We start from the raw sequence: 27,152 nt of genomic DNA, 5'->3' as shown, positions 1-27,152 counted from the left end.
CTTGAGTAGGGACTTGAGTAGGGACTTGAGTAGGGACTAGAGAAGGGACTAGAGAAGGGACTTGAGTAGGGACTAGAGAAGGGACTTGAGTAGGGACTTGAGTAGGAACTAGAGAAGGGACTAGAGAAGGGACTAGAGAAGGGACTTGAGTAGGGACTTGAGTAGGGACTTGAGTAGGGACTAGAGTAGGGACTAGAGAAGGGACTTGAGTAGGGACTAGAGAAGGGACTTGAGTAGGGACTTGAGTAGGAACTAGAGAAGGGACTAGAGAAGGGACTAGAGAAGGGACTTGAGTAGGGACTTGAGTAGGGACTTGAGTAGGGACTAGAGAAGGGACTTGAGTAGGGACTAGAGAAGGGACTTGAGTAGGGACTTGAGTAGGGACTAGAGAAGGGACTTGAGTAGGGACTAGAGAAGGGACTTGAGTAGGGACTAGAGAAGGGACTTGAGTAGGGACTTGAGTAGGGACTAGAGTAGGGACTAGAGAAGGGATTTTTTTCTGAAAATTCAGTCTGACAGTGAGTTTGAAGAAGAAGAAGAGATTGAGATATGAGATAACTTTACAATATTTTCCAAATGTACATATTTGATTGCCCAATATTATCAAAACATCCAGCATACCGTTTTTAGTGCTTTCACTAAACATTACCTTAATGAAAGTGGACTGCTTGCCTAAAGGATAAACATATAGAGAGGAGGATGAATGCCAGGACAACAGCAGTGGTGATTCCAACAGCTCTTGATTTCCATGCTCCTAGGTAGCGATGATAAGAAATAATCACTGACAGTTATTAAATCTTTTATGAATTTAATTTTAAAAGGATAACCTAGATCTTACAATTCAATACATTGTGTTTTCGGACAGTCAAACAATATTGGCTATATGTCTTTATCTACATAACCTTTTCCAAATTCTTTGTGTGTATTTGCTTTTTTTTTAAAGTCTGATTCAAAAGAGACCTGAGGTGATTGTGAATCATTTCTGAAATGAAAATACCATTCACACTCACCTCAAATAAGTCAAAATCCAGAATGAATTTGTCACAGTTGCAGTTGGACCCAGTTGCAACAAAAGTTAAGAATTTAGTTGTCTTTCCAAATGTACTGCTACAGGACCCAGATATGTTAAATGACAATTAATCAATCAATGTTTATTTATATATCACACATTTGACATTTGTCTCAGTGGACTTTACCGTTTGTACAGAATATGAATACGATTCCCTCTTTCCTAGGACCCTCACATCGGACAAGGACAAACTTCCAAAGAAACTCCCACTGTGTTCTGCTCTGAAGTCAGTGATGTTGAAGATCTGTCCTGAAGCTTTTGGAGAGTCTTCATCCTCCTTGTACCAGGTGTATTTAGCTGCTGGGTTAGCATCACTGCTACAGGTCAGAGTCACTGAACTGCCCTCCTCTATCTCAGCAGAGGGACTCACTGACACAGAGGGAAGCTTTGGAGGATCTGGAGGAGAAGATAGTTTGGATAATTTATATTATTGGATGTATAATTCCACATGATTTAATGTCATCATTTATTTTAGATGTAGACCCTTGAGCTCTAAAACATTAAACTGTTCCTTTTTATAACTGACACATTTAATATTTTAACACCTCTACACACATTATTTTCTTTACATTATAACAGTCCTGACTTTCTTCAGTTCTAGTTGTTGCGAGGCTGTCAATGTTTTTCTTCAGCTGGCAGATCACTTCCTGGTTCTGTTTTGTAAATAAACCTCTGCGTATGAATATAATAACATTAAGACTAACAGACTATATGAAAATATATGCTGCATGTATTTCACTGGGGGTGATACGAATACATTTCCTGGTTTATGAGAAGGCAACTTTTACCTTTCATGTGACTAAACTTAAAAGCATAACGGGAGAACATGTGGAGGATGGAAGAATGCCTGTTAGATCAACTTTATCATCAGTTGTAGCTGTTAATCAATCGTCAAAAGATTAATATTATACAAACGATTCTACTAACAGTGATCTGTACAACTCTATTTGATACATTAGATATAGTTATCACTAGGCCCTTACTGTTCTTTTACTCGCTTAAATGATCTTGTGGGCCTTCATCTTGATCACATTGCATTGCAGGTGGAGGCTCTTTTTACTGTCTTTTTACTCATTTTGCACCTGAAACCTGGAAAACACAGAGATTAATCTGAAGCTAATGTCACTGTTAACCTCAGTTAAATATTTAATTTGATCCAAATGGACTTCCAGGTTTCGATTTAGTATATTTTCAAACAAATCATTTAATTGCTTTTGTTCCAGCCAGTATTTTGATTTTATAAGAAAGGCCACCTAATTGTGAAGTCTGTAGTCAACGCACTATAAAGGACTACAACTCCCACTGCGCCTGCGCTAAAGCCACAGTGATGGGCAACCTGTTGTTCACAATAACTGTGAAGACACACACACCATGGACCTTCACACACACATAAAAACACTTCGACCCCTCATAGAACTGCAGCCACAAATGAATATAAACCACAAAGTATTGATCTTTTTCTAACTGCCTTTCATTAACTCCTATACCTTTCTAAATGTGTATATTTAAAGTTCATTCAATTAGCACCTTCTATTTTGTAATCTTGTCTTTGCTGCTACAGTATGACTGCTTTCATTTCTATGTTTGTTATTGTAACTGCATTGGGAGAAGACTGCGAAAAGTGGTCGTACTCTGTGTGTCACTCGGGTTGATTAGAGACCCTTTGTGCGTGTGTGTGTGTGTGTGTGTGTGTGTGTGTGTGTGTGTGTGTGTGTGTGTGTGTGTGTGTGTGTGTGTGTGTGTGTGTGTGTGTGTGTGTGTGTTTAAAGTAGTTAACAGTCTACTGTATCTGTGGTCACAGTCCACTGAGGCTTCCAGTCAGTCACCATGGCTCGCTGGACGCTTGCCAACTTTTTATTTCTCTTGCTTCTCTGCAGCTCCGAGTCCTCCGACAGAAATGTTCTAAGAAGGTACGTCTCGAAGTAAAAATATTATTGTCTTAAATACTCAGTAAAAGTCCTGATTTAAAAAAAAATTACAACTAGTTCTCGGCACAATGGCCCTTTTCAGAATAATATTAAATACAGAAATATAATCAGATAAATGTACTTCGAGTATCAAAAGTAAAAGTACCTGTTAAACAGAAAGGATATTTTCACAGTATAATTCTATTATGGATTATTATAAGAGCAATCTAGTTTGTCAATGTGGACCAAATACTTTAAATACTATGTAGATTACAGCACTGCATTACACCATATCAGCATATCATGTGTTTTTAAAAGAAACTGTGAGTGTTATATAAATGAAGTGGAGTAAAAAGTAAAATATTTGCCTCTGAAATGTAGTGGAATAGAAGTATAATGTAGCATTAAATGGAAATACTCAAGTACAAATATGCCTTAGGTACAATACTTGAGTAAATGTTACTTTGTATTGTGCAATATACCCTCCTGCAACTCGTACACAGTAATAGCTACCTCTTTAATTCTATATGTCACTTTTTTTAAACAAATACTGCTTCCTTTTTACCAGGGTGTACTTATATGCTATTTTGACTTATGGTGTTCTCTTATTATTAATATTGTGTGCAAACTAAGTAATTGTTGTAATATGTTAGTCTATTCTCCTCGCTTTACCTGCACTTTCTGCTGTTATCATAATGTAAATGTTCCCGTTGCGCATCAAATAAAGCATTTCTGATTTCCATCGCTGGTTTTCTGCTGACTGTAAAGAGGATATATTTAAAGCTTTGTTTCCTCTCTAACTAATGGGTCTGTCCTCTTTACAGACCCAGCTGGATAAACAGGTAAGTGTTTGCACAGAGATCAAATGTTTAGTTTTAACCTCTGTCTCTGACAAGTTATGATTTATGAAACTGCTCCCCAGATTTACACCGATAGAACATTTCTGGGAACTCCACGAGTAAGTAACTAAAGCTGCACTTAACAGAAAACAACATGTAGTATCATGTTTTTAATTTTGAAAAAATGTGTTTGATTAAACTCTGTATCAATGGAAATCAATAAAAAAACAAAATTAATTAAAACACGAATTCAATAGAATCATCGCTGGTGTTTGAATGACAGGATTTCCATCATTGATGCTGAATTATCATATCTTTCAATACCATTTTTACATATCTGTGTTACTAAAAATGACCTTATAGAGATGGGACGGCTCTTAAAAAGACTCTTTCTCCAGTTAATCCCAGAACATATTAAGGTTAAGCCTATTCAGTGGTAGATACATGATAAGATACACCATGTTTGACAAGAACATATAAATACATTCCTGCTTCTATTCTTATTTTACTCTTAAAATAACATTTCCTATAAATGTCTCGACCTTTCCCCCTCTCCTTGTCTTCATACCATATGACTGACCTTGCCATGTTATAATACACATTCATAATTGTTTTGCCTCATTTTGCAGTTGTGTCATGAATAACAATAATATTGATTCTGTTTTGTTTTTTTTAAGGAGACCAAGGCTAAGGGTCACAGTCAGTTCTGAGCCAAGGTACGGTTGCCATATGACAGTGTGTCCAATTTTTTTTACATTTGAACGACTTTCGCAGGATTTGCAGCGTTTGTATTCATTTCTGAGATCCAATCTCTTTCTTGGCTTTCTTTCTTGGAATTTCTGTTATCTTTCTGTAACAATTGAAGACATTTAAGTGTTATTGTTAGTGGTTTATTGTGGATCTGCAACAGCAAAAGTAACGTAAAAGTAGTAGCCGTATTCAGGGTCAGATATCAAAGTCAAATTGTGACCTGATACATAATGAAACATTTAAATGGAATTGATTTAATTTACATAACTGTTCAAATATTTGTGTGAATGTTATCGCTTAAAGTATGAATACTAATGTGGAAGGGACTACACAAAGATATAGATATTTATTTCTCCACCTATCTCTATTGATATGATCTGATCTGCTGTTCACTGACTGGATAATTATCCATGAAGTATGATGAGTGTGTTCATTGAACATGTACAAACACAATTGTTGTTAGTATTTGTGACAGATTTTATGAAAGGTTCCTGTAAGCATCATATTAAATGGCAGTTATTTTTCGAGGATTCGTATAATTACAATCATTGTACTGTATGTTATCATGGTCGCCAGGAGTAGCAAAAGTAATTGCGGTAGTCCCTATTCTGCTTATTTTCAGGTTCATATTAGTATGTCGTTTCTCAATTTTAAAGAGTCCTCTTCTGCTGATGTTCAGGTGTATATCAGTATGTAGTGTCTCTACTTTAAAGAGTCCTCTTCTGCTGATGTTCAGGTGTATATCAGTATGTAGTGTCTCTACTTTAAAGAGTCCTCTCCTGCTGATGTTCAGGTGTATATCAGTATGTAGTGTCTCTACTTTAAAGAGTCCTCTCCTGCTGATGTTCAGGTGTATATCAGTATGTAGTGTCTCTACTTTAAAGAGTCCTCTCCTGCTGATGTTCAGGTGTATATCAGTATGTAGTGTCTCTACTTTAAAGAGTCCTCTCCTACTGATGTTCAGGTGTATATCAGTATGTAGTGTTTCTACTTTAAAGAGTCCTCTCCTGCTGATGTTCAGGTGTATATCAGTATGTAGTGTCTCTACTTTAAAGAGTCCTCTCCTGCTGATGTTCAGGTGTATATCAGTATGTAGTGTCTCTACTTTAAAGAGTCCTCTCCTGCTGATGTTCAGGTGTATATCAGTATGTAGTGTTTCTACTTTAAAGAGTCCTCTCCTTCTGATGTTCAGGTGTATATCAGTATGTAGTGTCTCTACTTTAAAGAGTCCTCTCCTGCTGATGTTCAGGTGTATATCAGTATGTAGTGTCTCTATATGTCTCCATGCTTTAATGTTCAAATAGCTCTTTATTTCTCTCATACTCCCTGTGCTGCAGCACCTCTTTTCACCCTCTGTCTGAAACCAGAGCCCATTCTGCTCTGATTTAGCCTTTGCAGGCCATTTACATGTACAACAACCTATTGAACACTCTACAGGAAAGACAGAAAAAGCACAATAGGGCCTCTTTAAAGTTGTGGCAGCCCCCGCATCGTTCATGAATATTTTCCTGCAGGTTTACTGTGCTAGCTCCAGATCTGCTGAGGGCAGACAGCCAGGAGAACATCTTCCTCCAGGCAGAAGGTCTGTCCTCCCCCGTCACTGTCTCCATCTCAATCCTCGACTACAGTAAGAGCAAAACGTTCCTGCAGGACTCCGTCACACTGAATCTGGAAAATGGATATCACACTCTCAAAACTCTTCAGGTAACAATTAATCAAAATGTCGAGTTCAAAGAGACATGTATTGGCTTAGAAGTTTCTAGAGCAGCCAACATACATATATATACAGCTAACATTCCAACATACGGGGGTAGGATTTCGGCGCACAAATAATCCAGAACAATAATCCATTTGTCAAGATGAATCCATTTATTTTCCATTTTCACCATACATCTCTCCTTCTGAGTGTGTCTGGTTGAACTGGTTTAGCTTCCCTCGTTTAAAACCAACCCCTTCCCCATAAACAGAGATACTATAGCAAATAGGAGACCAAGGGGTGTCAACAAATATATTCAGGGGCGTAAAGAACTTAGGTGAGTAGATAAATATTCAACATATAATATCTGTAGACCATGTATACTAATAAAGCAAGACATATTAAACAATAAAATAAAAACAAAACGTTATAATAAACTCAGTTAATGGCTCGTACAAGACATGAGTGTAAATTGGCAAAAACGCACTTGTCTTAACCACCTATAGTTAGAAAATAAAACTCACCATGGCACTCATATACACACATATAACACAAGTAAATACATTCGGAAAGCAACATGGAATAAAACTCAACAATAACTGGGTAAATCTAATCCTCCCCCAGCTCTCCTCGAATGGCTTGAAACGCGAAGAAAAGTCGCACAAGTATGTGTATCTGAAGGTGCATTTTGTTGGCTACCACACGATCGAGAAGATACTGATGGTGTCCTTTCACTCTGGATACATCTTCATCCAGACAGACAAGCCCATCTATAAACCCGGAGATACTGGTGAGAGCTGGAGACACTGATAAAACAATCCAAATGTATAATAAGAAGAATGGAAATTATATTTTATCTATAATCTGGCATGTAGCATCTCTTCTATTTTTGAGATGTATGTATTTTTATGCATGGTATTTGTTTAATAATTGCATATAATATATAAATAACATTACCGCAATGCAACGTAGAATGTGCGATGAAACTGCTGCTTCTGTTTGATGCAGCAGGTTTTCATTGGATTAGATTAAAAAAAAAATCTTTCCAGCAAAAATATGCTGTAGTTTAATCCACTTTTTTGTAATGGATTTAGTGGTAGTATAACTTTTAATAGCAGCAGGAGATGATGTATGAGGAGCAGTTATGTTAATAATGCTAATAAAGGCTGCTGTACAGATAGTGAATATTTTATTTTGGGTGTTTTTTTGGCTGATTTTTGTCTCTTTCCCTCTCCAGTTCGTTTCAGAGTGTTCACGTCCTCACTAGATTTTAAGGCCTTTAACAGCTCCGTCACAATAGATATCCAGGTAAGGAATTAAAAACATTTAAAAACATTACCTTGGTGCGTTAAGGTGCATTTTTTACAACTATATTACAGTCTAAAAGCTTAGTAGATGAATTGTTTTTTGCAGGCCTGGTTTATGTTAAGTTTAAATATAGATGTTGAAATGGGATGTACAAAAAAGAGAGTCTTAAGATGTTCTACCTGGTGCAATGCTTTGGTAACACAACAGGTCATAGGTTTTGATATTGTGTTAGCCATAGCTGTTTTTAGCTCAATCTATGTTAATGAATTGTGAATATGTGTGTGTGTGTGTGTGTGTGTGTGTGTGTGTGTGTGTGTGTGTGTGTGTGTGTGTGTGTGTGTGTGTGTGTGTGTGTGTGTGTGTGTGTGTGTGTGTGTGTGTGTGTGTGTGTGTGTGTGTGTGTTTCAGAATCCCGACGGTGTTGTGGTTAAACAGGTCTCCAGGATCCAAGCTTTTGACGGCGTTTTTGCTGACACTTTTCCTCTCTCAGAAATTGTCAAGTAAAAGCCTAATTATTATTAAATATTTTAACACCTTCCACTTTATGTGAACGTAGGTGTTTATCATGTATACATTGTTTTACTTCGGCAGTGAAGGACAATGGACAGTGATTGCAAAATTTGACCACAGGGAGCAGAACACCTTCACCTCCCAGTTCCAGGTGAAGAAATATGGTAGGTCAACTCAAACAAGACGTATGTTTTTTTCCTTTAAGCATCACATCTTTCCATATCTGAATATCACTTTTCGGTTGAGGTCTAATGTAGCATATTTATGGCGTGTTGTGTTTCAGTGCTTCCTGCCTTTAATGTTACTCTGACGCCCAAAAAGTCCTTCCTCGACCTGGATGATACTGAACTGGAAGTAGAGATCTGGGCCAGGTTTGTCCAACACACACACACACACACACACACACACACACACACACACACACACACACACACACACACACACACACACACACACACACACACACATACACACACACACACACACACACACACACACACACACACACACACACACACATGCTGGTTGTCGTGTGCATTGAGGACCTTTTTTCTGATCATCACTTCAGGGGACCACCCTTTTTAGAGGGCCTAGAGGTCTGAAAAAAAATCAGGGACACTTGCCCTTGCTTAGTTAACTCAAACACACGTTAAAAACATACTAAAACAAAATAAATATACAATGATGTTATCCCCATCACTAATGGGGACTCAGGATAAACCCAGTAGAAATGGTTATAGGGGACCAAAATGTATATACATTTGCATATATTTGCATACACACGAATTTCAATGTCACTCCTGGGGACATGTCTATAATGTCCCATTTTAGTCAGTGAGTTTATATATTTTTTGACCTAAGCCTGTGTTTTAGCATTTAACATGTATTATCAGATGTTTCACTACAACAAGACATGTAAAGACATGGAGACTAAACAAAATGGATGTTTAAAATAAAGCAAAATTGAAAATTATGTACATTTTATTCCAGAACCTTTAGTCTTGAGTGACTGAGTCTTATATGTGTGATAATCTCTTTGATATCAGGAGTCACTGAAGTACCAAGAATGTTGTCTAACCACATCTGCCATACAAGTCAAACCTTAACCTTCTCAAAGCACACATTTCACACAGGTCAAAAGGGTTAACCAGGTCAACCACCTAGCCATAAATAGTATCAAAACACTTTGTTTATCATATATACACACACACACACACACACACACACACACACACACACACACACACACACACACACACACACACACACACACACACACACACACACACACACACACACACACAGCGAGCCATGGTGACTGACTGGGAGCCTCAGTGGACTGTGACCACAGATACAGTAGACTGTTAACTACTTTAAACACACACACACACACACACACACACACACACACACACACACACACACACACACACACACACACACACACACACACACACACACACACACACACACACACACACACACACACACACACACACACACACACACACACACACACACACACACACACACACACACACACACACACAAACACACCACTGTAATTGACTTAATTCACAAACTTTAACTCTTAAACCATATTCAAATATCTCTGAACGCCAACAAATAAGGACTGAGTTAAGATATTTTATTTGGAAATTATTACATCTATCTGTTTTCAATAAATGTGTCTTTTGAGACGATTGCAGAGATGAGTCGGGGCTGTGTGAAAGGGGGAGACATGGGAGTCCAAGTTTTTCATAATAATAATTCAGAAGTTTACATGCACTATTCTCATACTAAACCACAGGAACATACACACAAACCTTGTTTAATAGGATATCTGATGAATATATAGAGATTTTCGAATATGTACGCAAATATGAAGTGCTCACTATTGACTTCCCATTGTGCAAGGGCAATCAATCGTCATACTAAAACACAGGAACATACACATGAACCTTGTTTATAAGGTTATCTGGTGACATAAGGATATTCCTCCCAAATCTTCAGGTCTATTTGAAAATATGAAGTATGAAGACTTCCGATTGTGTGATCGTTGTGTCTCAGATACCTGTATGGGGAGCCGGTCCAGGGCACGGCCTATGTGGTGTTTGGAGTGAAGATCAACCAAGAGATGAGGAGGTTGCCTGGAGTGATGCAAGTGACAGATGTGAGTCACTGCTTATTCTGAAATACTAGGCTGCTGTCACTGACTACATACACGTGCACAACATATTCAGTTTCTTGCTATTGATCAGATAAAAGACAATATGCCTACTAAACTGTGTACGTGGAAAACATTGGTGTTGGAGGCGGTCAATTCATTTCTGGAAAAATGTGAAGTTATAGTAAACTAGAAATCCGATGATTTACTTTCTGTGTTCTTCTTTTCCTGCAGCTGGATGGAGGAGTGGTCAAACTGAGTATCGAGGAGCTCAAACGAGCTCACCCCAACATCAGATCTCTTGTGGGCAGCTCTGTGTATGTGAAGGCCTCAGTGCTCACCAAGTCAGGTCAGCACCTCATGTCATCATGTCAATGTCAATCATTTCCCATCCTTAAAATGTATCTGTCTTAGGGACAAAAACGAAATGTGCTGTGCAGTGTTAGTGTTATGTTTGCCTTGTTCCTGTTGCACCAGAGATTAGTAAGACTAAACTCTCCGAGGTGTCGCAATGTAGTTTGTTTTTTCAACATAAAGGACAGATCGATACTTTGGTGAGTTGCAACCTGACCTTTAGCCATGTGGACAAAATCACGTCATCAAAATGTTAACTCTTCCCTCTGACTCAGGCTTTTGAAAAATGTGGGCCTTTTACGAAAAGGGTGATGAATTAGATTTAAAGGTCAAAAGCAAAAGTCCAGTTGAAGATGAATGATGCCCTTCTGGGGAAAGATATTCGAACAGAATACCAAAACAAATCCCCTTCACCAGATAAGTCTCACTTTCTATGTTATTATTATTATTATTATTATTATTATTATCTAACCTCCTACTTGAGATACCTTAAAGTGGCCAAGACCTTCACCGGGCCCTTTGAATATCCCAAGGTCATCGTCCTTGTCATCCATCTCGCTGGCCAGTACATTGCTCTGTTGCTACTAACACGGTTGGTCCTTCCTCTTCCAACAGCCATCCATGTGTTAGATGGAATCTGTTCCAGGTGTCACCGGTCAATATCAGATCACTACTTTTTTCCTCTGGACACAGGAATAAGAAACTCTTTTCTTTTTTTGGACCAATGAACTCTTTAGCCTCACCTCAGACTGCACGTGGGTTCTCCAACTCAGTTAATAACGTATAGAAGTGGTCGTCATGCCCAGGCGATGAAACAAACAGGCATGGCAGGGGAGTTGGTGGGAAGTTTGAGCGCAGAGGTCTGGCTCTTTTCATCCTCTAGGTAGGACCCATCCACAGAAGATGTCGTGACGTCCAACTCCAATGTCTTCCTCATGACACCGTCTGGGTACCGACATCACGTGTTCCATGTTTTATTGTTGGATCCCTAGTCTGTCTAGGTGATTCCAGAAATGGAAGCAAAAGTGCTATTGTACACGCCTCCGAGTGGACGATTGACTCCACCTTTGAGTCTCGTCCAGCCAACGCAGAACTCTAGATCAAATTAGATGTTGCCTCCGGCTTCTTGACTGGATCAAGACTGACAGCTGGATCATGACCACTCCCCTGTAACACATCAGAATCAGAATCAGAATACCTTCATTAGTCCCACAGAGGGGACATTTTCAGCGTTACAGCAGGAAAGAGCCACAGACAGCTGAGTGTTGAATATCTTAAATGCGTTAAAAAAAGTACTAAGTTATAATATAATAAACAATATGCTAAAAAAAAAAAAAGATAAAAAGTTACATCATTTTCAACAATACAGATAAAAAACAAATCAAATCCTGTAGCAGTTCTTAGGATTTAGAAACCCGGTATATATTACAGATATTAAAGATGCATATTTATACAAAGTATATATTGCACATAGTTTGACGGTATTTAACAGCAGCAAGTTACACAATCTACAAAATACAAGATACATACTTTGTAACAGTAACAAGGGTTTAGCAGCCAGGTATAAATTACACAGTTATTAATGGCATATATATATTGCACATATAGCAAGTATTGCACAAAGTTGGTTTTCTATTTAGCAGCAAGGGGGTGTTATAGTCTGTGTTGTGGTGTGTGTGTGTTGATGATATGATGCCAAGCAGGATTGAGTAGTGTTCGCAGTAAACACCCTCATCAGGACTGCACCCAAAAACACAACCAATCTGATCTGACGGGGATTCCACAGCAAATACAGATAGACCGGTTTGTTGCTTTAGGTTTGATATAAGGAGACATTAGCTGCATTTGACAAAAGACTACCAGTTATTAAAACTCTCCACTTCCAATAACTCAAGCAAACAATGTGACATTAAAAAGGGAACAAGTTTACCTTAAGACAACAAAGAGTGGTATAACATGGTATAAAGAAGTCTACATCTCACAGGGGAAACTTGAGTCTGGCTTCCTGAAAGTATCCAGGTTTGTGGTTATTGTTATTCATGACCCATAGTTTCCTCCTTTACAGGCAGTGATTTGGTTGAAGCAGAAAAGACTGGCATTAAAATTGTGGAGTCTCCGTATGCCATATCCTTCAAAGACGTACCAAAGTACTTCAAGCCGGGCCTGCCCTTGGACTTCACAGTAAGGACCATCTTCTGTGTCTATAATCACTTTGCAAAAACTGGACTTCGGTTTTTGTTCAGTCAAATGAAACACCACAAGTGGATCCTCTGTGTCAAAACGTTGGTGGAAAACTGTACTCACAGAGGTCCATTTCCCCCCAAAAATAACAGATCCAAGTGAGCCAACATGACGGTTCTCCAGCCAGAAACGTCATAGTCAAGGTGACATTTCTAGACACGCCCTTGGTTGTGTCCTCCGCCACCACCAGAGCCACCGTCAACATGCCTCCACAACAACACGCACAAACCATCACTGTGAGTACGACTGCCTTCTCACAGAGCCTTGACCCATCTTATCTTTACGTTATTAATCATTCATCTATAGACAAACTGCTCGAGTAAAAAATGCGATGTGAAGATTTTGCTTTTGCTTTAGATGACGGCACATTTACTTTTGGATGAAACAAGCTACTTTCTACTGATTATTAATAATCTCAATCTAGTTGTTTTCTAAACAATAATCAAGATAGTCATTATGTGAAGTCGTGGGTTGGCGGATTACTTTAGGTTATTTTTCTAAATGTGCAAATCCTGGAAAAAAACATATTTTAAAGACATTATTTTGTCATTGTAATAATAGACATTATTATCGTTATTGGCCGCTGAGATACATAATGGCTATTCGTGTAACGCATTGACCAAGGATTTTTTCGAACAATGCTTTGTTCTCTTTACATGACAAGTGATTTAGCTGACACTTTAATGTGAAGCAGCACATACTTCAATACCGTTGATATGCCTATGTGAGCAATTTTGGGTTTAGGTATCTTGCCTAAGGAACCTGCAATGGCTGTGGATCGAAAATCTGATACTCTGATTGGTTGACGGCTACTCACCCCCCTGAGCAAAAAGCCAGTAAGGCTACCTTTAGGATTATCAAAAGCAAAATCTCACACTTTATTTTGTTTCCTTCTGCTTCCCAGGCTGAGACGGTGCAGGCTGGACTCAGGCCAGAGCAGCAGGCCAAACAACAGATCACTGTTCAGCCGTTCGCCGCCTTAAGAAGCCGTAAACCAAACTACCTGTACATCTCCACAGGGACCAACACAGTGTCTGTTGGAGACAGTCTGTCCCTGAAGATGAGCATCACTGTTGCAGACCCAACACACAGACAATACATCACACAAATCACCTACCTGGTGAGACAAGAACACAGAATTACAAATCCATTACAGCCCATTTCCAACACACATGGAAATAAGTACAAGTAGAACCTTCAGCAACAAAATCGTAAAAAACTAATAAAATAAAACGTGATGATCATGGATTTCTCCTCAAAACAAAAGGTGGTGAATAAAGGCAAAATCATTGTTGCTGAGCGTTTGGATGTGGCAGGTCAGCTGATCACCAGTGTCGGACTTCATATCACTCCGGAGATGATGCCCTCTTTCCGCTTTGTGGCGTTCTACAGTATCCCCTGGGATGAGGGTCATGAGGTGGTGCCGGACTCCATCTGGGTGGATGTGGAAGATTCCTGCGCTGGAGGGGTGAGTCATCGGCTCTCACTCTCAGAGTTGTCTTAGCTTATAGAGTTTAACATGCAAGTCAGGAAAATGCTATTAAATCAACGGAGAAGAAGGGTACATTTCTTATAGCCTCCCATTCAATCACACTTCTTTTTGCAACCAGAGAGCTCGCCCTAACAGGGACAGATTGAAACAGAAATATATTTTACAATTTTGGTTGATTTAAAATGTCCTTTGGTCTACCATCTCGTGTCAATTCTGATAACAAACAAAATGGAAATGGCAAAAATAACATGAATGGTTAAAATGAACACGTCTCTAAACATTGACGTTCAGGGATATACTGAGCCTTTCAGAAAATGAAGCTTGTTTTATAGATTTTAGTCTTAAGCAGGAATTAACGCGTTTGAGTCCCACTGACTGCGTAAAGAGATCAGAAATGATTGGGAGACATATTGATGCTGTTCTTTTTGTGGGGTTTGTTGACAATAAGACAATTATGGAACAAAGCTAATCTTATTTTATATCCTGATCTTGTTTGAAAGACAAGCTATCCAGAAAATTAGATATTTTATTCTGCTTTTCACTCTTTTGTTTATCTCTTACAGCTGAATGTCGGGCCGGTCGACGGCATAGGTCGAGACTACACGCCTGGAAAGAGCTTTAGTTTCCAGATCAGAGGTGACCCGGGGGCAAAGGTCAACCTGGTGGCCGTGGACAACGCTGTGTTTCTCCTCAACAGGGACAGACTTACACAAGGGAAGGTGTGTGTGTGTGTGTGTGTGTGTGTGTGTGTGTGTGTGTGTGTGTGTGTGTGTGTGTGTGTGTGTGTGTGTGTGTGTGTGTGTGTGTGTGTGTGTGTGTGTGTGTGTGTTTAAAGTAGTTAACAGTCTACTGTATCTGTGGTCACAGTCCACTGAGGCTCCCAGTCAGTCACCATGGCTCGCTGTGTGTGTGTGTGTGTGTGTGTGTGTGTGTGTGTGTGTGTGTGTGTGTGTGTGTGTGTGTGTGTGTGTGTGTGTGTGTGTGTGTGTGTGGTGTGTGTGTGTGTGTGTGTGTGTGTGTGTGTGTGTGTGTGTGTGTTTTTGTGTTTTTTAGGATTATATAAATACAAAGAGTAAGACAATCAATCCATGGCATAATGTAGAATCTGTAAAGTCTGCACATTGAACTACTTTAAATGATAAAATGAGGTATCATATCTGCAACACACAAAATGTAATATATGATACAGTGCAAAAAGTTTTTAGCATGAGCCAGATCACTCTGCTCGTCACCGGCTTGAGCTTCAATCTCATGATCCATGCATTTATCATCCTCTCAAGAATGGAAGTAGTCATCACATACAGAGCATTTGGTAAAACTAGTTCCTGAACAGTGTCCTTCACATGCTGATATCCAAGAGAGGGAGTTACACAGTCCAAATATGGAGGAATACCGGTTCTTCTAGGTAATCAGACATCCTGTCATGTAAAATACTGAGTTTCTTCTCAAAATGTTTTTTTTTTTAATGAAAATCTCAAAATTCTGACTCTTTCTCAAAATTCTAACTTTTTCTCAAAAGTCAACAAGTTGTGAAGGTTCTGTTCACTAAGTGTTTTTGTTTGTTGTTTTATACCGAGCTCAAAACCCCTAACCCTAACACATGTCTTCCCAGATTTGGGGCACGGTGGAGCACGGAGACATCGGCTGCACCCGAGGGGGAGGCCAAAATGCCCTGGCGGTGCTCTCAGACGCCGGACTGCTCTTCGCCTCCAGCACCGGGCTCGAAACTCTTATCAGACAAGGTACCTACGAGCATGGAGCCACGACACGCTCAGCCCGGGTGTTTGGTGGATTTGGGCTATTACAATATTGTAAAAATGTTTAGTGATATGTCAAGTTGGCCTTGTTTTGATTATGTTTCAGTGGGTGAAACACTGAATTCACTTGTTGTCAACTAACTTTCCCTCGAGCTGGTAAGCAAGACACAGAGTAGTTCACAGTTCAATAACGTAATATTCTGTGTTTTAAACAAACTCCCTTCTTGTTCTTGTCATCTTATATGAGTCATTACAGTAGTTATTATTGCTTCATTTTTGTATTAGTAATTAAACGTCTCTCAATTAAATACATTGGGGAGAAAAGTGCAAAGTCTTTAAAATATTGTTACATAATGACCTGTTTTGATGAGATGCAAGCTGTTTTTATGACCTTTTCCTTAAATAAGAAACATCAGATGGATGTTAAAATAGTAGCACATATAGTATACTGTGTAGATAATGTCTCTCGTCACAGTAAGCCGTTGGAGTCAAAGTGTTGTTTGGTAACTGAAGGCCATGTTTACATTGTGTGCTTGCTAAAAGTGAAGAAATACTGGAGCTTCTATACTTTTGAATTTGACAAACAGTAACTCCTATGACGGCTCATTTAATGCCAAAATGTTTGCATTGATAGCACGCTTTGGATAGAAGGTATCCTTTGCATATATGCATACAAAAGAAAAGAGAAAGTCATGTTAAACTCTCATGGGGCTCTAAAACTGTCCACTTAAACCGTCAAATACCTGTAAATAAAATTATTAATAGGAAAGCATCTGAGTATTTTTTAGTTTGAACATTTCCGTTTTACATTTCTTACATTCTTGATATACGGGAGGCACAAGATTTCTTTTTTAAATAACTGGTTATATTTGATCATATTTATGTAATAAAAAATAATAATTTATATGATAAAGGTACTGATTAGCAAAACGATGATCTATTGTATATTAAAAATACTAAGGACGTCTTTCTCCTCTGATCAGCTCTGAAGTGTCCCGGTAGTGCCAGAAGGAGACGCTCTGCTGAAAAGCTGCAGCGTAAAGCCGAGCTGGGTGAGTAAAAAGATTAAAATAACTGCATTAATTGTCTGATTATGGAAAAGAAAATCTAAAATGACTGGCTGATATTTTTATATTTTTGGGGTTTAGCAAAACGTTGCCTTTTGACACATCCAGCAGAAAGAAACATTAAATCCAGTTTGAGTTGTTGCACAGCTTGGTTGAATAATCGATTCTGATTGGTCTATTAGGACATTCAGCAGTCTGCCCTTTTCCGCTAGCAGACCGCTGCTAAGGACGGTCTTATCAGTGTTTCTTTACTTTTCGTTGTTTCATTTACCTGTATATAGATTTTTACATGTATATAGACTTAGTGCATTTTTGTTTTGTGTTTTTGTATTTCATTACAGTATAGTATATGTTGCATTGTTGGAGGAGCTCAGGTCAGAAGAATTGCATTGCCATTTCTACACTATAGCTATGTGCATATGAGAATAAAACATTTGAATCTTATTGAGAGACCACTTGCCATCATATCCATCTGCAGAAGTAGTCTGGTCATTTAAACTTTTTTTTTTTTTTTTACAAAAATACATGAGTTTTCCTCCAGCAGAAAGTACCCTGGTATACTGTTCATTTTTATATTTGCGGGATGCACGAAATGGGTATCAGAAGAAAACCGACAGGAGGTAAAATTACCGTAGTTAGGGCAGTCAATACAATCTAAAATTACCGTAGTTAGGGCAGTCAATACAATCTAAAATTACCGTAGTTAGGGCAGTCAATACAATCTAAAATTACCGTAGTTAGGGCAGTCAATACAATCTAAAATTACCGTAGTTAGGGCAGTCAATACAATCTTTTGCGTATGAATTCTGTCTGTGTTATTTTCCCATTAATGACCGACTCCCTGAACATCTTCCCTTTCCTGTTTTTTTGGCGCTGGGACAGTAGGCTACTATATAGAAAGTGAGGAAAAGCAAATCCTACATTAACACAGTGTAAAAAAAAAACTAGCCAACAACTGATGAGCAAAAATATAATTGGGTCACAAACCCATCAGACGTTTTCTTTTAAGCAATTATTCAAATGAAAAATATTTGATTGCTTGGACTGATCAGAGATGGCAAAAGTACACACATCCTTTACTCAATTAGAAGTAGAGATACTTGTGTTTAAAAATACTCTGGTGAAAGTAGAAGTACTGACTAAACTTCTTTACTCAAGTAAAAGTAAAGAGGCTTTGAAATGTACTTCAGTAAAAAGTACCCATAACTAGCAGCTGTTTTAAAGAGTACCTGACCTCCCTTTATATTAATAGAACAATAATGTCATTGTTAGCTAATGAATGTTTCCATGCTGAACAACGGCAACATGACAACGTTTCCATTGGTCCCTCTTCTTTAGAGAAGACCAGGAAATGATGGATACACGGATCGTGTTCAAATCAATAGGCATGCAATGACTCTAAATAATAATGATCACGCCACCAAACACACATTCAGACTAAAGGAACCAGCCTGTTTGGAAAATGAGAGAAGTACAGGTATTTGTGTTCAGCATGTGAGAAGTAGAAAGTACAGGTATTTGGATTCAACATGTAAGAAGTAGAAAGTACAGGTATTTGGATTCAACATGTAAGAAGTAGAAAGTACAGGTATTTGGATTCAACATGTAAGAAGTAGAAAGTACAGGTATGGATTCAACATGTAAGAAGTAGAAAGTACAGGTATTTGGATTCAACATGTAAGAAGTAGAAAGTACAGGTATGGATTCAACATGTAAGAAGTAGAAAGTACAGGTATTTGGATTCAACATGTAAGAAGTAGAAAGTACAGGTATTTGGATTCAACATGTAAGAAGTAGAAAGTACAGGTATTTGGATTCAACATGTAAGAAGTAGAAAGTACAGGTATGGATTCAACATGTAAGAAGTAGAAAGTACAGGTATTTGGATTCAACATGTAAGAAGTAGAAAGTACAGGTATTTGTGTTCAACATGTAAGAAGTAGAAAGTACAGGTATTTGTGTTCAACATGTAAGAAGTCAAAGTAAAAAGTCCTCAGTAAAATAAGTAGTCGAGTAAAGTACTGATACCAGAAAAATGTACTTAAGTAGAATAACAAAGTATTTGTACTCCACTACTTCCCACCTCTTGCACTGATGACTGTGTTCTGCCCCCCCCCCCCCCACAGAGAGTCATTACAAAGAGAAGCTGCAGCGCCGCTGCTGTAAGGACGGCCTCAGGGAGATCCCCATGCCGTACTCCTGCACGCGGCGCTCCCTCTACATCACAGAGGGCTGGGAGTGCATGAAGGCTTTCCGCTACTGCTGCGCCACCTACAGGAACCAGGAGTTTAACACCGAGGTTCCGACAACCCCACAACCCTTTACAACACCTCCGCCCACCACCACCCCTCAACCAATGCCCACTTTTCCAATCTTTTTTTTGAGGCAGATGGTTCCCAATGCTGAAGAAATACGACCATTTAGTAAGAACTCTACCTCAACCTTTTCCCATTCTGTAGTTAGCGAGATATGTTGAGACATTTAAACATCTTTCTTTGAAATTAAGCGGTATAATGTTTTTAGGGTTGCTTTATTGTGTTAGCATGCTGACAATTTCAAATTATCACTAAACACAAAGTACAGCTGAGGCTGATGGGAATGTTTTTAGTTTTTTAGGTTTTTGGTCACAAACTAAAGTTTTAGACGGATTAAGAAAGTAGCTGATGCTGTTGTTGAATACAAAGTCAGGGATAAATCAATTCATCATGGGCATCAGGCTAGTTGGTTTGAAAAGTAAATCCAATGTGGAAGTGCCTAAAACCTATATTGTCTCTAATTGCCCACAGAGTCAGATTGTATAGAAGTTTATAAGAAAATTAACTTAGCAATCATGAGTTCAAGGTCTCAAAAGTTAGTTTGAGTATTCCTTATGATCTTCATTTGTAAATGATGGTCCCATTTAGAGTACAATGGAATTCACCGTCATGGCATTGTCCATTTAATGTACTGTAATCAAATTCTTTATATAATCATGGAATAATCTGAAGGCTGTCCATTATTTTGAAAGGTAAGAACACTGACTGAGGGTAATCTAACTTTACTTTAAAATAGTTCACAGCACGCCTCCTCTTCATTTGAATTTGTAATAATCTTTGGCTTAAATCACTTTGTCTATTTCACGAGGAAGGTTCTTACTGATCTTTTATTTCAAAGACAATTCCTAACCTTTTACTGTGCAGGGAATTGTTGTAGTGCTTGGGTTGTGGACTTATTAACAACGTGTAATCATATATAAATGTGTTCACATAGGTCGTGAAATTGGTTCTCGACAATTTCCGCAACAGCGCCCACGGCCTGATGCGGATTCCTTACCATGGTTCACGGCAAGAAAAAACTTTATAGAAAAAGAAGAAGAGGTGGAGGCGGACCAGGAGGAAGAGTGGGAGTATCTGGATGAGACTGAAGTTAGTCTACGATCCAAGTTCTACGAGTCTTGGCTGTGGACGGATGTTGACCTGCCAACCAAGGCAGACAGAGACGGGTGAGGGAAATATTATATAATAATTTAATAATTATAATACATGGTATATTTATAGTGCTTTTTCAAAGATGCTTTACATTACATTACTTGTTACTTGACACTTGTATCCAAAGCGACTTACATGCATTCAATAGTTTACCTTTAGTTATCTAGTAAAAAAACATCACTCTTTAGTTTGGGTTTATATAAGTGCAATTTATGAATTATTGTCCTGCAATAAGGTTGTTGCAGGTTGAAAGCTGTTCGTGAGCAGTGTGAAAATAACCTAAAGTAGTGGACAAGACCTATAAGGGACGTTGTTAAAATTATAATGGAAGTTCCTAAATTAAAACAGCATTTAACCTTTTATTCAATTTGAATTGTGGCTTGAACCAATTCAAAATGGTGCTTCATTCTTTATATTATATTTTGATTTTGATTTATCACTGTCCATTATACATCAAGTTGTTTGAACATGTGCTAGAAAATTGTAATTTGTTCTCTTAATAGCTTGAGTGAATAGGACAAATGTAGTGTATTGTTTATTAAGCATTTTAATGTTCATAGGATGCACTCCGAGTTTGCAGATGATACTCTTTCCCTCTCACTTTTAAGTTTATATCAACCTTTTAATTAAGTCCCCATAGATAAATGCAAGTAATATAGTATAAACAGGGGTGCACATAAGTGGTACGCAGGTACGCATGCGCGGCAACAATCTGAAATGCGTACTGTCACTTGTGTCACAAAGCGTATTTGCGTACCGACGTACATGTGAAGCTTTTCCAGAATGCGGTTAGATCACCGGACGACAGAGCCGGTTTCCGTGTGCACAGACAGGGCTGCTGTTAACGTCGGTCTGTACAGCAGCACTGCGCTAAAACAGGTGATCACAACGTTCACACGCTCTGTGGTCAGAGCCCCCCCCCCGTTGACATTCGCGATACAGAGGGCTTCATGGGAACTTTGAGGGGAGCGAGTACCAAACACTGAGTCCAGGTACTCATTTCAGTACCTCACTGAGAAAGTTGTGTGCACCCCTGAGTATAAACCTCACAGACCTGTTTCTTGAATGCTCCATTTAAAAAATAGACCTTACTAAGAAGAACAAAGGATGAAACAAGTGGCACAGTTGTATTGTGTTAAGTGTGGATATACATTTTAAAATGCTGGAATGGACCAGCAAACAGGTTCATTAAAAAAACAGTCATTGAAATTTGATACAAAAGATGGATCAGGGTCAATGTAAAGCCTCTGTTTCATCATATGAGAGAAACACACAGCACTATGAACTCCCTGCATTGCATCAGGATTTGTTTGTTCAGTGATAGCAGCGGGAGAAACAGCTCAGAGTAAACAACACTGACTCTGTTTCCCGTGTTAAACAGACATTCATGTTGGTACAATGGAGAAAATGCTGCTCCAAAAACAAGTAAATATATCATAAAAAAAGGTATTTTCGTTTTTAATAAGTGAACAAATCTGCCAATAGAACAAGTACAACATGGCTTGGTAACATTTCTTGAAGTAAAGATGGGATAATTAGATAAATGAGATCTTGTATTTAGCTGGGAAAACTTGTTTTGAACTATATTTGACCAGAATTAGGGAATATGTACCAAAAAAAGCCAGAAATGCTTAGACATTTTCGGTTTTCTGATGTCAGTTGGAGATTTTCCTATAAAATAAGATGTTTTTAAGAGACTTTGACTTAAAAAGATGCTTAAGATGCCTTGTCTAAAAACAAGACTTAAGTTATTAAGTCTTATATAAAATGTAACCACATATTCTGACTAGAAATTAGACAACTCTACTTGGCAAGATTTTACATTTTTGCAGTGTACCAAATGCAGATTCTGTATGTGTGCAATGTCTTTCTTTGCACTGTGAAAAACATCAGCTAAACCTCATGAAACTGGTGTATGATGAAGGGTAAAAAATGTTATATCTATGGTTTTGAACACAATAACCTGATCAACAGATTGGCGTCTGCGAACGTGGACCACCCTTTACCTGACAGCATCACAGAATGGGGGGTTCTGGCCATAAGCTCCTCACCACACACAGGTATGAGAGGCAGGGGCTGAGATGGTAGTCACAATGTGGCTCTTACTTTTTTTGTGATTTTTTTGTGACACACCTGCCATTCTATCTTCATCCATATCTCTGTCTATATATATTCTCAGTAATCTATTAACCAACCTGAGGCATTCATTTGTTTCACTTTATCGAAAAAAGGTGAACGCATTCATTGATTTAATAGCTGCATTACTTTAAGTGTGAATCCTAGCAAATCTAATTCTTAATAGTAATACAAAGCAAAGGCTGAACAAATTCTGCAAAAAACATCCTGACTGAAAGTTGAATCTCTAAACTCAAATGATGAAGGGAAATGCTACAAATATATTCAAACATTTTCAGAATCCCTGATGTTTTTTCTGAATTTCCACAGGATTTTGTGTAGCCAAGCCTTACAACGTCAAAGCATGGAAACCTTTCTTCGTGGATCTGAGGCTGCCGTATTCTGTGGCAAGGAACGAGCAGGTCGAGATCAAGGCTGTGGTCCATAACTACGGCGACGGCGAATTGCATGTAAGAAAATCACCCAAAAACTACTGGATGCAAATATGCAACATGAGTAGCCTGATAAATAAAAACGAAAATGTCTAAAAGTGAAAAATATGTCTTATGTGAGGCGTTAGGCTAAATGCTAATTCTAGCATCACAGTTAAACATTTTTAGCTGCCAATAATTGCTCCTAATTTGGTATTCGAAACTGAGGCTGATGGGAATTAGTTTTGCAGGTATTTACTTGTCATTCACCCAAGAATATCACTTACCATAGAACCACAAAGGTGACTCTTATGGTGTCGATAGAGGAAAGGTCAGGGGATCACCAATAAAACCCTAGCTTCAAAAAGCGCTTGGTGTCCACTCAAACTTAATTCAATAAAATAAGTTAAATATATTGTATATAGACTCTCTGTCGGGGTAGAGTGAAGCAGGCAGGACCCAAACGCAGATTTAACAGAACATACCTTTATTTCAAGGCTTCACGTAACAAAACAGGGCAGAACTCTCTCCCCCGTGAACACAGTCAACAAGAAAAAGGAACTAACAATGACAGACAGAAAAACCAGAACAAGAGACAGGTGAGGAGGGAGGAGAAAACACAGGGGCACAAGGTGAACACAATCAGGTAATCAGACAGGAGGGAACACAGACAAAAAGCAACAGGCAAGACAGGCGGTGAACACTTTTTTCAAAATAAAACAGGAAACCAAAGACAGAACAAAACAAAACACAGACAGATCCTGACACTCTCCTTGCTCTATTTTATTTGTATTACTTGCACTATTTGATATTTTTGTATCAGTGTTATTAGGCGTATTCACACCGCAGTACTTTTCCCACAAAGGTTCATGAGAACTTAGTTCATCAGAACTCTTTAGTTCTGATGAACTAAGTACAGATCGCGTTCACACCGGAATAAATCCCTGGGGGTGGATTAGGCAAATGAAGCCGCTGAAGTCACTTCTTCTTCTTCTGCTTTGGGTTTACTGGCAGGCCGCAAACAACTTCATGGCGTATACTGCCACCCGGAGTCCCCGGCAGGAAGTCCCCGGTTATTGGGGACTTCCTTCCGAGTAAATCGCCCGAACGCCGACACCTCCTCATCTCCACCGCTCCCATGATTTATTTTGTGTTGCCATAAGTTAGTCTCTTCGCGTTTCTGCGCTGGGCTAATGCTAATGCTAATAATGCTAATGCGAGGATAATAAAATGGTGGCTTCACAAAACTTTTTTTTGAGTTTTACGGGGCGTGGTTTGCAATCCGCCCAGCCAATCAGAAATATAGCTCTTTTCTCACAAGAGAGCCGCATGAGAGTCCGGAAAAGGGGGTGAAAAGGTTCTCATGAACTAATTTGAGTTCCGGTTCTTTTTGGTGTGAACGCGACATTTCGGAACTATATCGGAACTAAAGTGGGAAAAGTACTCCGGTGTGAACGCGGCTATTGTGTTGCACTGTTGGAGGAGCCTGTGACCTAAGATTTTCATTGACATATCTACACTGTAGCTATGTACACATGACAATACATCCTTGAACCTTGAACCTAAGTCTTGAATGAATACATCTTATGATTGTTTCTGTTTAGGTGAGGGTGGTTCTGATGAAGACAGAGGGCATGTGCAGCATTGCCTTTAAAGAAAGACACACACAGGAAGTGACACTGGCGGCCGGCGCTTCTGTTGCGTTGCCTTACACCATCGTACCGCTGGTGGTGGGGAAACTCCCTCTGGAGGTGATGGTGGTAGCCAGAGACGCAATGGGAGGAGACCGCATCCAGAAGCTTCTAAATGTGGTGGTGAGGAGATCTTGATGATGAAGATGGGATGGCAGTTTAATCACGGTGTTAACAGGAAGCCAGGAAGTTTTTTCTAAAACTGTTTCCTTTTCCGAAACAGATGGATGGAGTCCAGAAGACTGAAGTTTGGAGTGCAGTGTTGAACCCGTCGGCTGAGGGAGGTAAGGAGATTGCAGCGATGCATCAAATATTTTCAACCGCATGTTGAATGACACTTCATGTTTGCACCATGAGTGCAATGGTGATGGGTGCAAGGGTGAGCTCTACTCAAAATGAGTTGATTCAGCCTCTAGTGTTTTGTTGTTGGCCGAGTGACAAATTATAACCTTTTCCCTTCATCCATTTACTTATTGTTTTAAACAGTATTTCTCCTATTTTGTGTTTGTTGGCATCAAGTTTAAACTGCCAGGGTTTGGGGTAAGGCAGGACTCAAATGAGGTAATAAGAAATAACAAAAAGTGGGCTTTATTGAAAAAAAGCTGATGCAAAGAAAAACAAGAAACAACTAAACATTAATAAGACCGGGTAACAAGACAAACATGAACAACCTTACTAGCATGGGCAGACAGGACAAAAATACGACGACCGTACATGGAGCAAAGGGGGAGACAAGACTAAATACACAGGAGGGTAATCACAGGACAAGACACAGCTGGGCAGGGGAGGCAGAAACACAAGGGCAACAGGTGAACACAATAGGCTTGTTTGAGACGCGTTGCGGCTCGCCTCGAAAGTAGACGAGAATAGCCGATCGCAGCCGGGGGAGGTCTCAAAAAGCTCGCCTGAAGTCGGACAGCTCCGAGTCGGCTTCTTCTTCTTCTTCGCCTTCGCCTTCGCCTTCGCCTTCGCCTTCGTCTTCTTCTTCTTCTTCTTCTTCTTCTTCTTCTTCTTCTTCTTCTTCTTATGCTGCTTTGCCTTTTCTTCTTCTTCTCTCGGTTTTTTGGCGGATTGCAAACAACTTTAAGGTGCATACCGCCACCTCCGGAGTCGGCTTGACTCGGTTTGCATTTATAAAGAATGCACAAATGTGTTTAATCGTTAATGTCAGATATGTACTAAGTAAATACATTTGTTCCTGCTCAAGATTAGATTCAACTTTATTGTTATTGCACATATTACAGGTACTGAGACAACGAAATGCAGTTTAGCTTCTAACCAGGAGTGCCAGAAGCAGTAAAGTGAAAAGTAATGTACTCAATCTACAGAATAAAAGATAGAATGAATTGAATGATGAATAAACAGTGAGGAGGGGTATGAATACACTAGATATACACAGCAGCCTGTGAGCAGTATGAACAGTGTGTATGAATATGCTAAGATATATAAAGTATGAAAACGGTAAGCAGTGCAAGTATAGTATAACCTATATAGATATTAATTTCATGAGGATAAACATTGTGGAACAATGATGAAAAATGTTAATGGAGGGGGCGACGTAAAACTGACACAAAACAACAACAAACTTTTGCCGAGCCAATTGGAGAGTTTCAATCAGCAGCACGTGGTAAAAACCACCAATGAGCACTCAGCTCGAGATACCAGCGAGTCGTTTCCCATCAAGCATTTCACTTCCGCAGCCCGTGGAGAGGAACTGCGCCGCCTCGCCGCGCCTCGCTCTCAAGGCTGCGGGCGTCTTTGTCCCGCGAGATTTCAACGTCTCATGTGAGCGAGCCTCAAGAGCAAGTCGGACAAAATGACTAACCATCATGCAACGCACGAGCAATACGTTGATCGAAATTGTGCAGGTCTGCGCAGGTCTCGCTTGTCTCAAACAAGCCTATCGAGACAGTCAGGCACAGGAGGGAAGCTAAAGACAGGAAGGCAAACACAGGAAGTAGGACCAGACAAGACACAAGGAGGAAAACATTTCAATAAAAGGTGGAAAAACATAAATCCAAAACCATGACATAAACTAGTGGACGTGTTCTTTCAGAAATAAAACTAAAATACCTAACCTGAAATGATTTAATTAACCACATATTGGTGTCTTCATCATGAAAGGAGTGGACCTCTTTAGGTTCTGGTTTTAAATCATGGAGTGTTAAATGTTTCTCTCTGTTTCTGTCCACGACAGGAACTCAGACGGTTAGTGTGCCTACGGTCAACCTGGACTCAGTTGTGCCAAACTCTGCACCGGAGACGTTCATCAATGTCAGAGGTAAGTCAAT

The 27,152-nt window shown here is 39.2% G+C and overlaps 1 protein-coding gene across 2 annotated transcripts in view; it reads left to right on the top strand.

The window, feature by feature from the left end:
• Window positions 1–2,855: 2,855 nt before the first annotated feature.
• The window catches only part of LOC307040784 (venom factor-like), a 40,741-nt gene continuing 16,444 nt past the window's right edge, over window positions 2,856–27,152 (top strand). The window contains exons 1-26 of one of the 2 annotated variants that reach the window (XM_079683897.1): window positions 2,856–2,979; window positions 3,801–3,818; window positions 3,899–3,934; window positions 4,493–4,531; window positions 6,080–6,269; window positions 6,886–7,051; window positions 7,499–7,569; window positions 7,978–8,069; window positions 8,161–8,243; window positions 8,363–8,450; window positions 10,150–10,252; window positions 10,481–10,595; window positions 12,666–12,781; window positions 12,934–13,077; window positions 13,746–13,961; window positions 14,109–14,309; window positions 14,897–15,052; window positions 15,946–16,075; window positions 17,074–17,142; window positions 19,284–19,580; window positions 20,407–20,638; window positions 22,599–22,684; window positions 23,070–23,209; window positions 24,775–24,984; window positions 25,085–25,145; window positions 27,059–27,142. In XM_079683897.1, coding sequence (XP_079540023.1) covers window positions 2,897–2,979; window positions 3,801–3,818; window positions 3,899–3,934; window positions 4,493–4,531; window positions 6,080–6,269; window positions 6,886–7,051; window positions 7,499–7,569; window positions 7,978–8,069; window positions 8,161–8,243; window positions 8,363–8,450; window positions 10,150–10,252; window positions 10,481–10,595; window positions 12,666–12,781; window positions 12,934–13,077; window positions 13,746–13,961; window positions 14,109–14,309; window positions 14,897–15,052; window positions 15,946–16,075; window positions 17,074–17,142; window positions 19,284–19,580; window positions 20,407–20,638; window positions 22,599–22,684; window positions 23,070–23,209; window positions 24,775–24,984; window positions 25,085–25,145; window positions 27,059–27,142 — 3,226 coding nt within the window. In that variant the 5' untranslated portion in view covers window positions 2,856–2,896. The remainder of the gene's footprint in view (window positions 2,980–3,800; window positions 3,819–3,898; window positions 3,935–4,492; window positions 4,532–6,079; window positions 6,270–6,885; window positions 7,052–7,498; window positions 7,570–7,977; window positions 8,070–8,160; window positions 8,244–8,362; window positions 8,451–10,149; window positions 10,253–10,480; window positions 10,596–12,665; window positions 12,782–12,933; window positions 13,078–13,745; window positions 13,962–14,108; window positions 14,310–14,896; window positions 15,053–15,945; window positions 16,076–17,073; window positions 17,143–19,283; window positions 19,581–20,406; window positions 20,639–22,598; window positions 22,685–23,069; window positions 23,210–24,774; window positions 24,985–25,084; window positions 25,146–27,058; window positions 27,143–27,152) is intronic. The other variant, XM_079683898.1, reaches the window with a different exon arrangement.

The sequence above is a fragment of the Notothenia rossii genome (genome assembly GCF_949606895.1).
Source record: "Notothenia rossii genome assembly, chromosome: 1".
NCBI lineage: Eukaryota > Metazoa > Chordata > Actinopteri > Perciformes > Nototheniidae > Notothenia > Notothenia rossii.
Note: the sequence above shows the minus strand (reverse complement) of the source record. Positions and strands in the feature narration are given on the sequence as shown.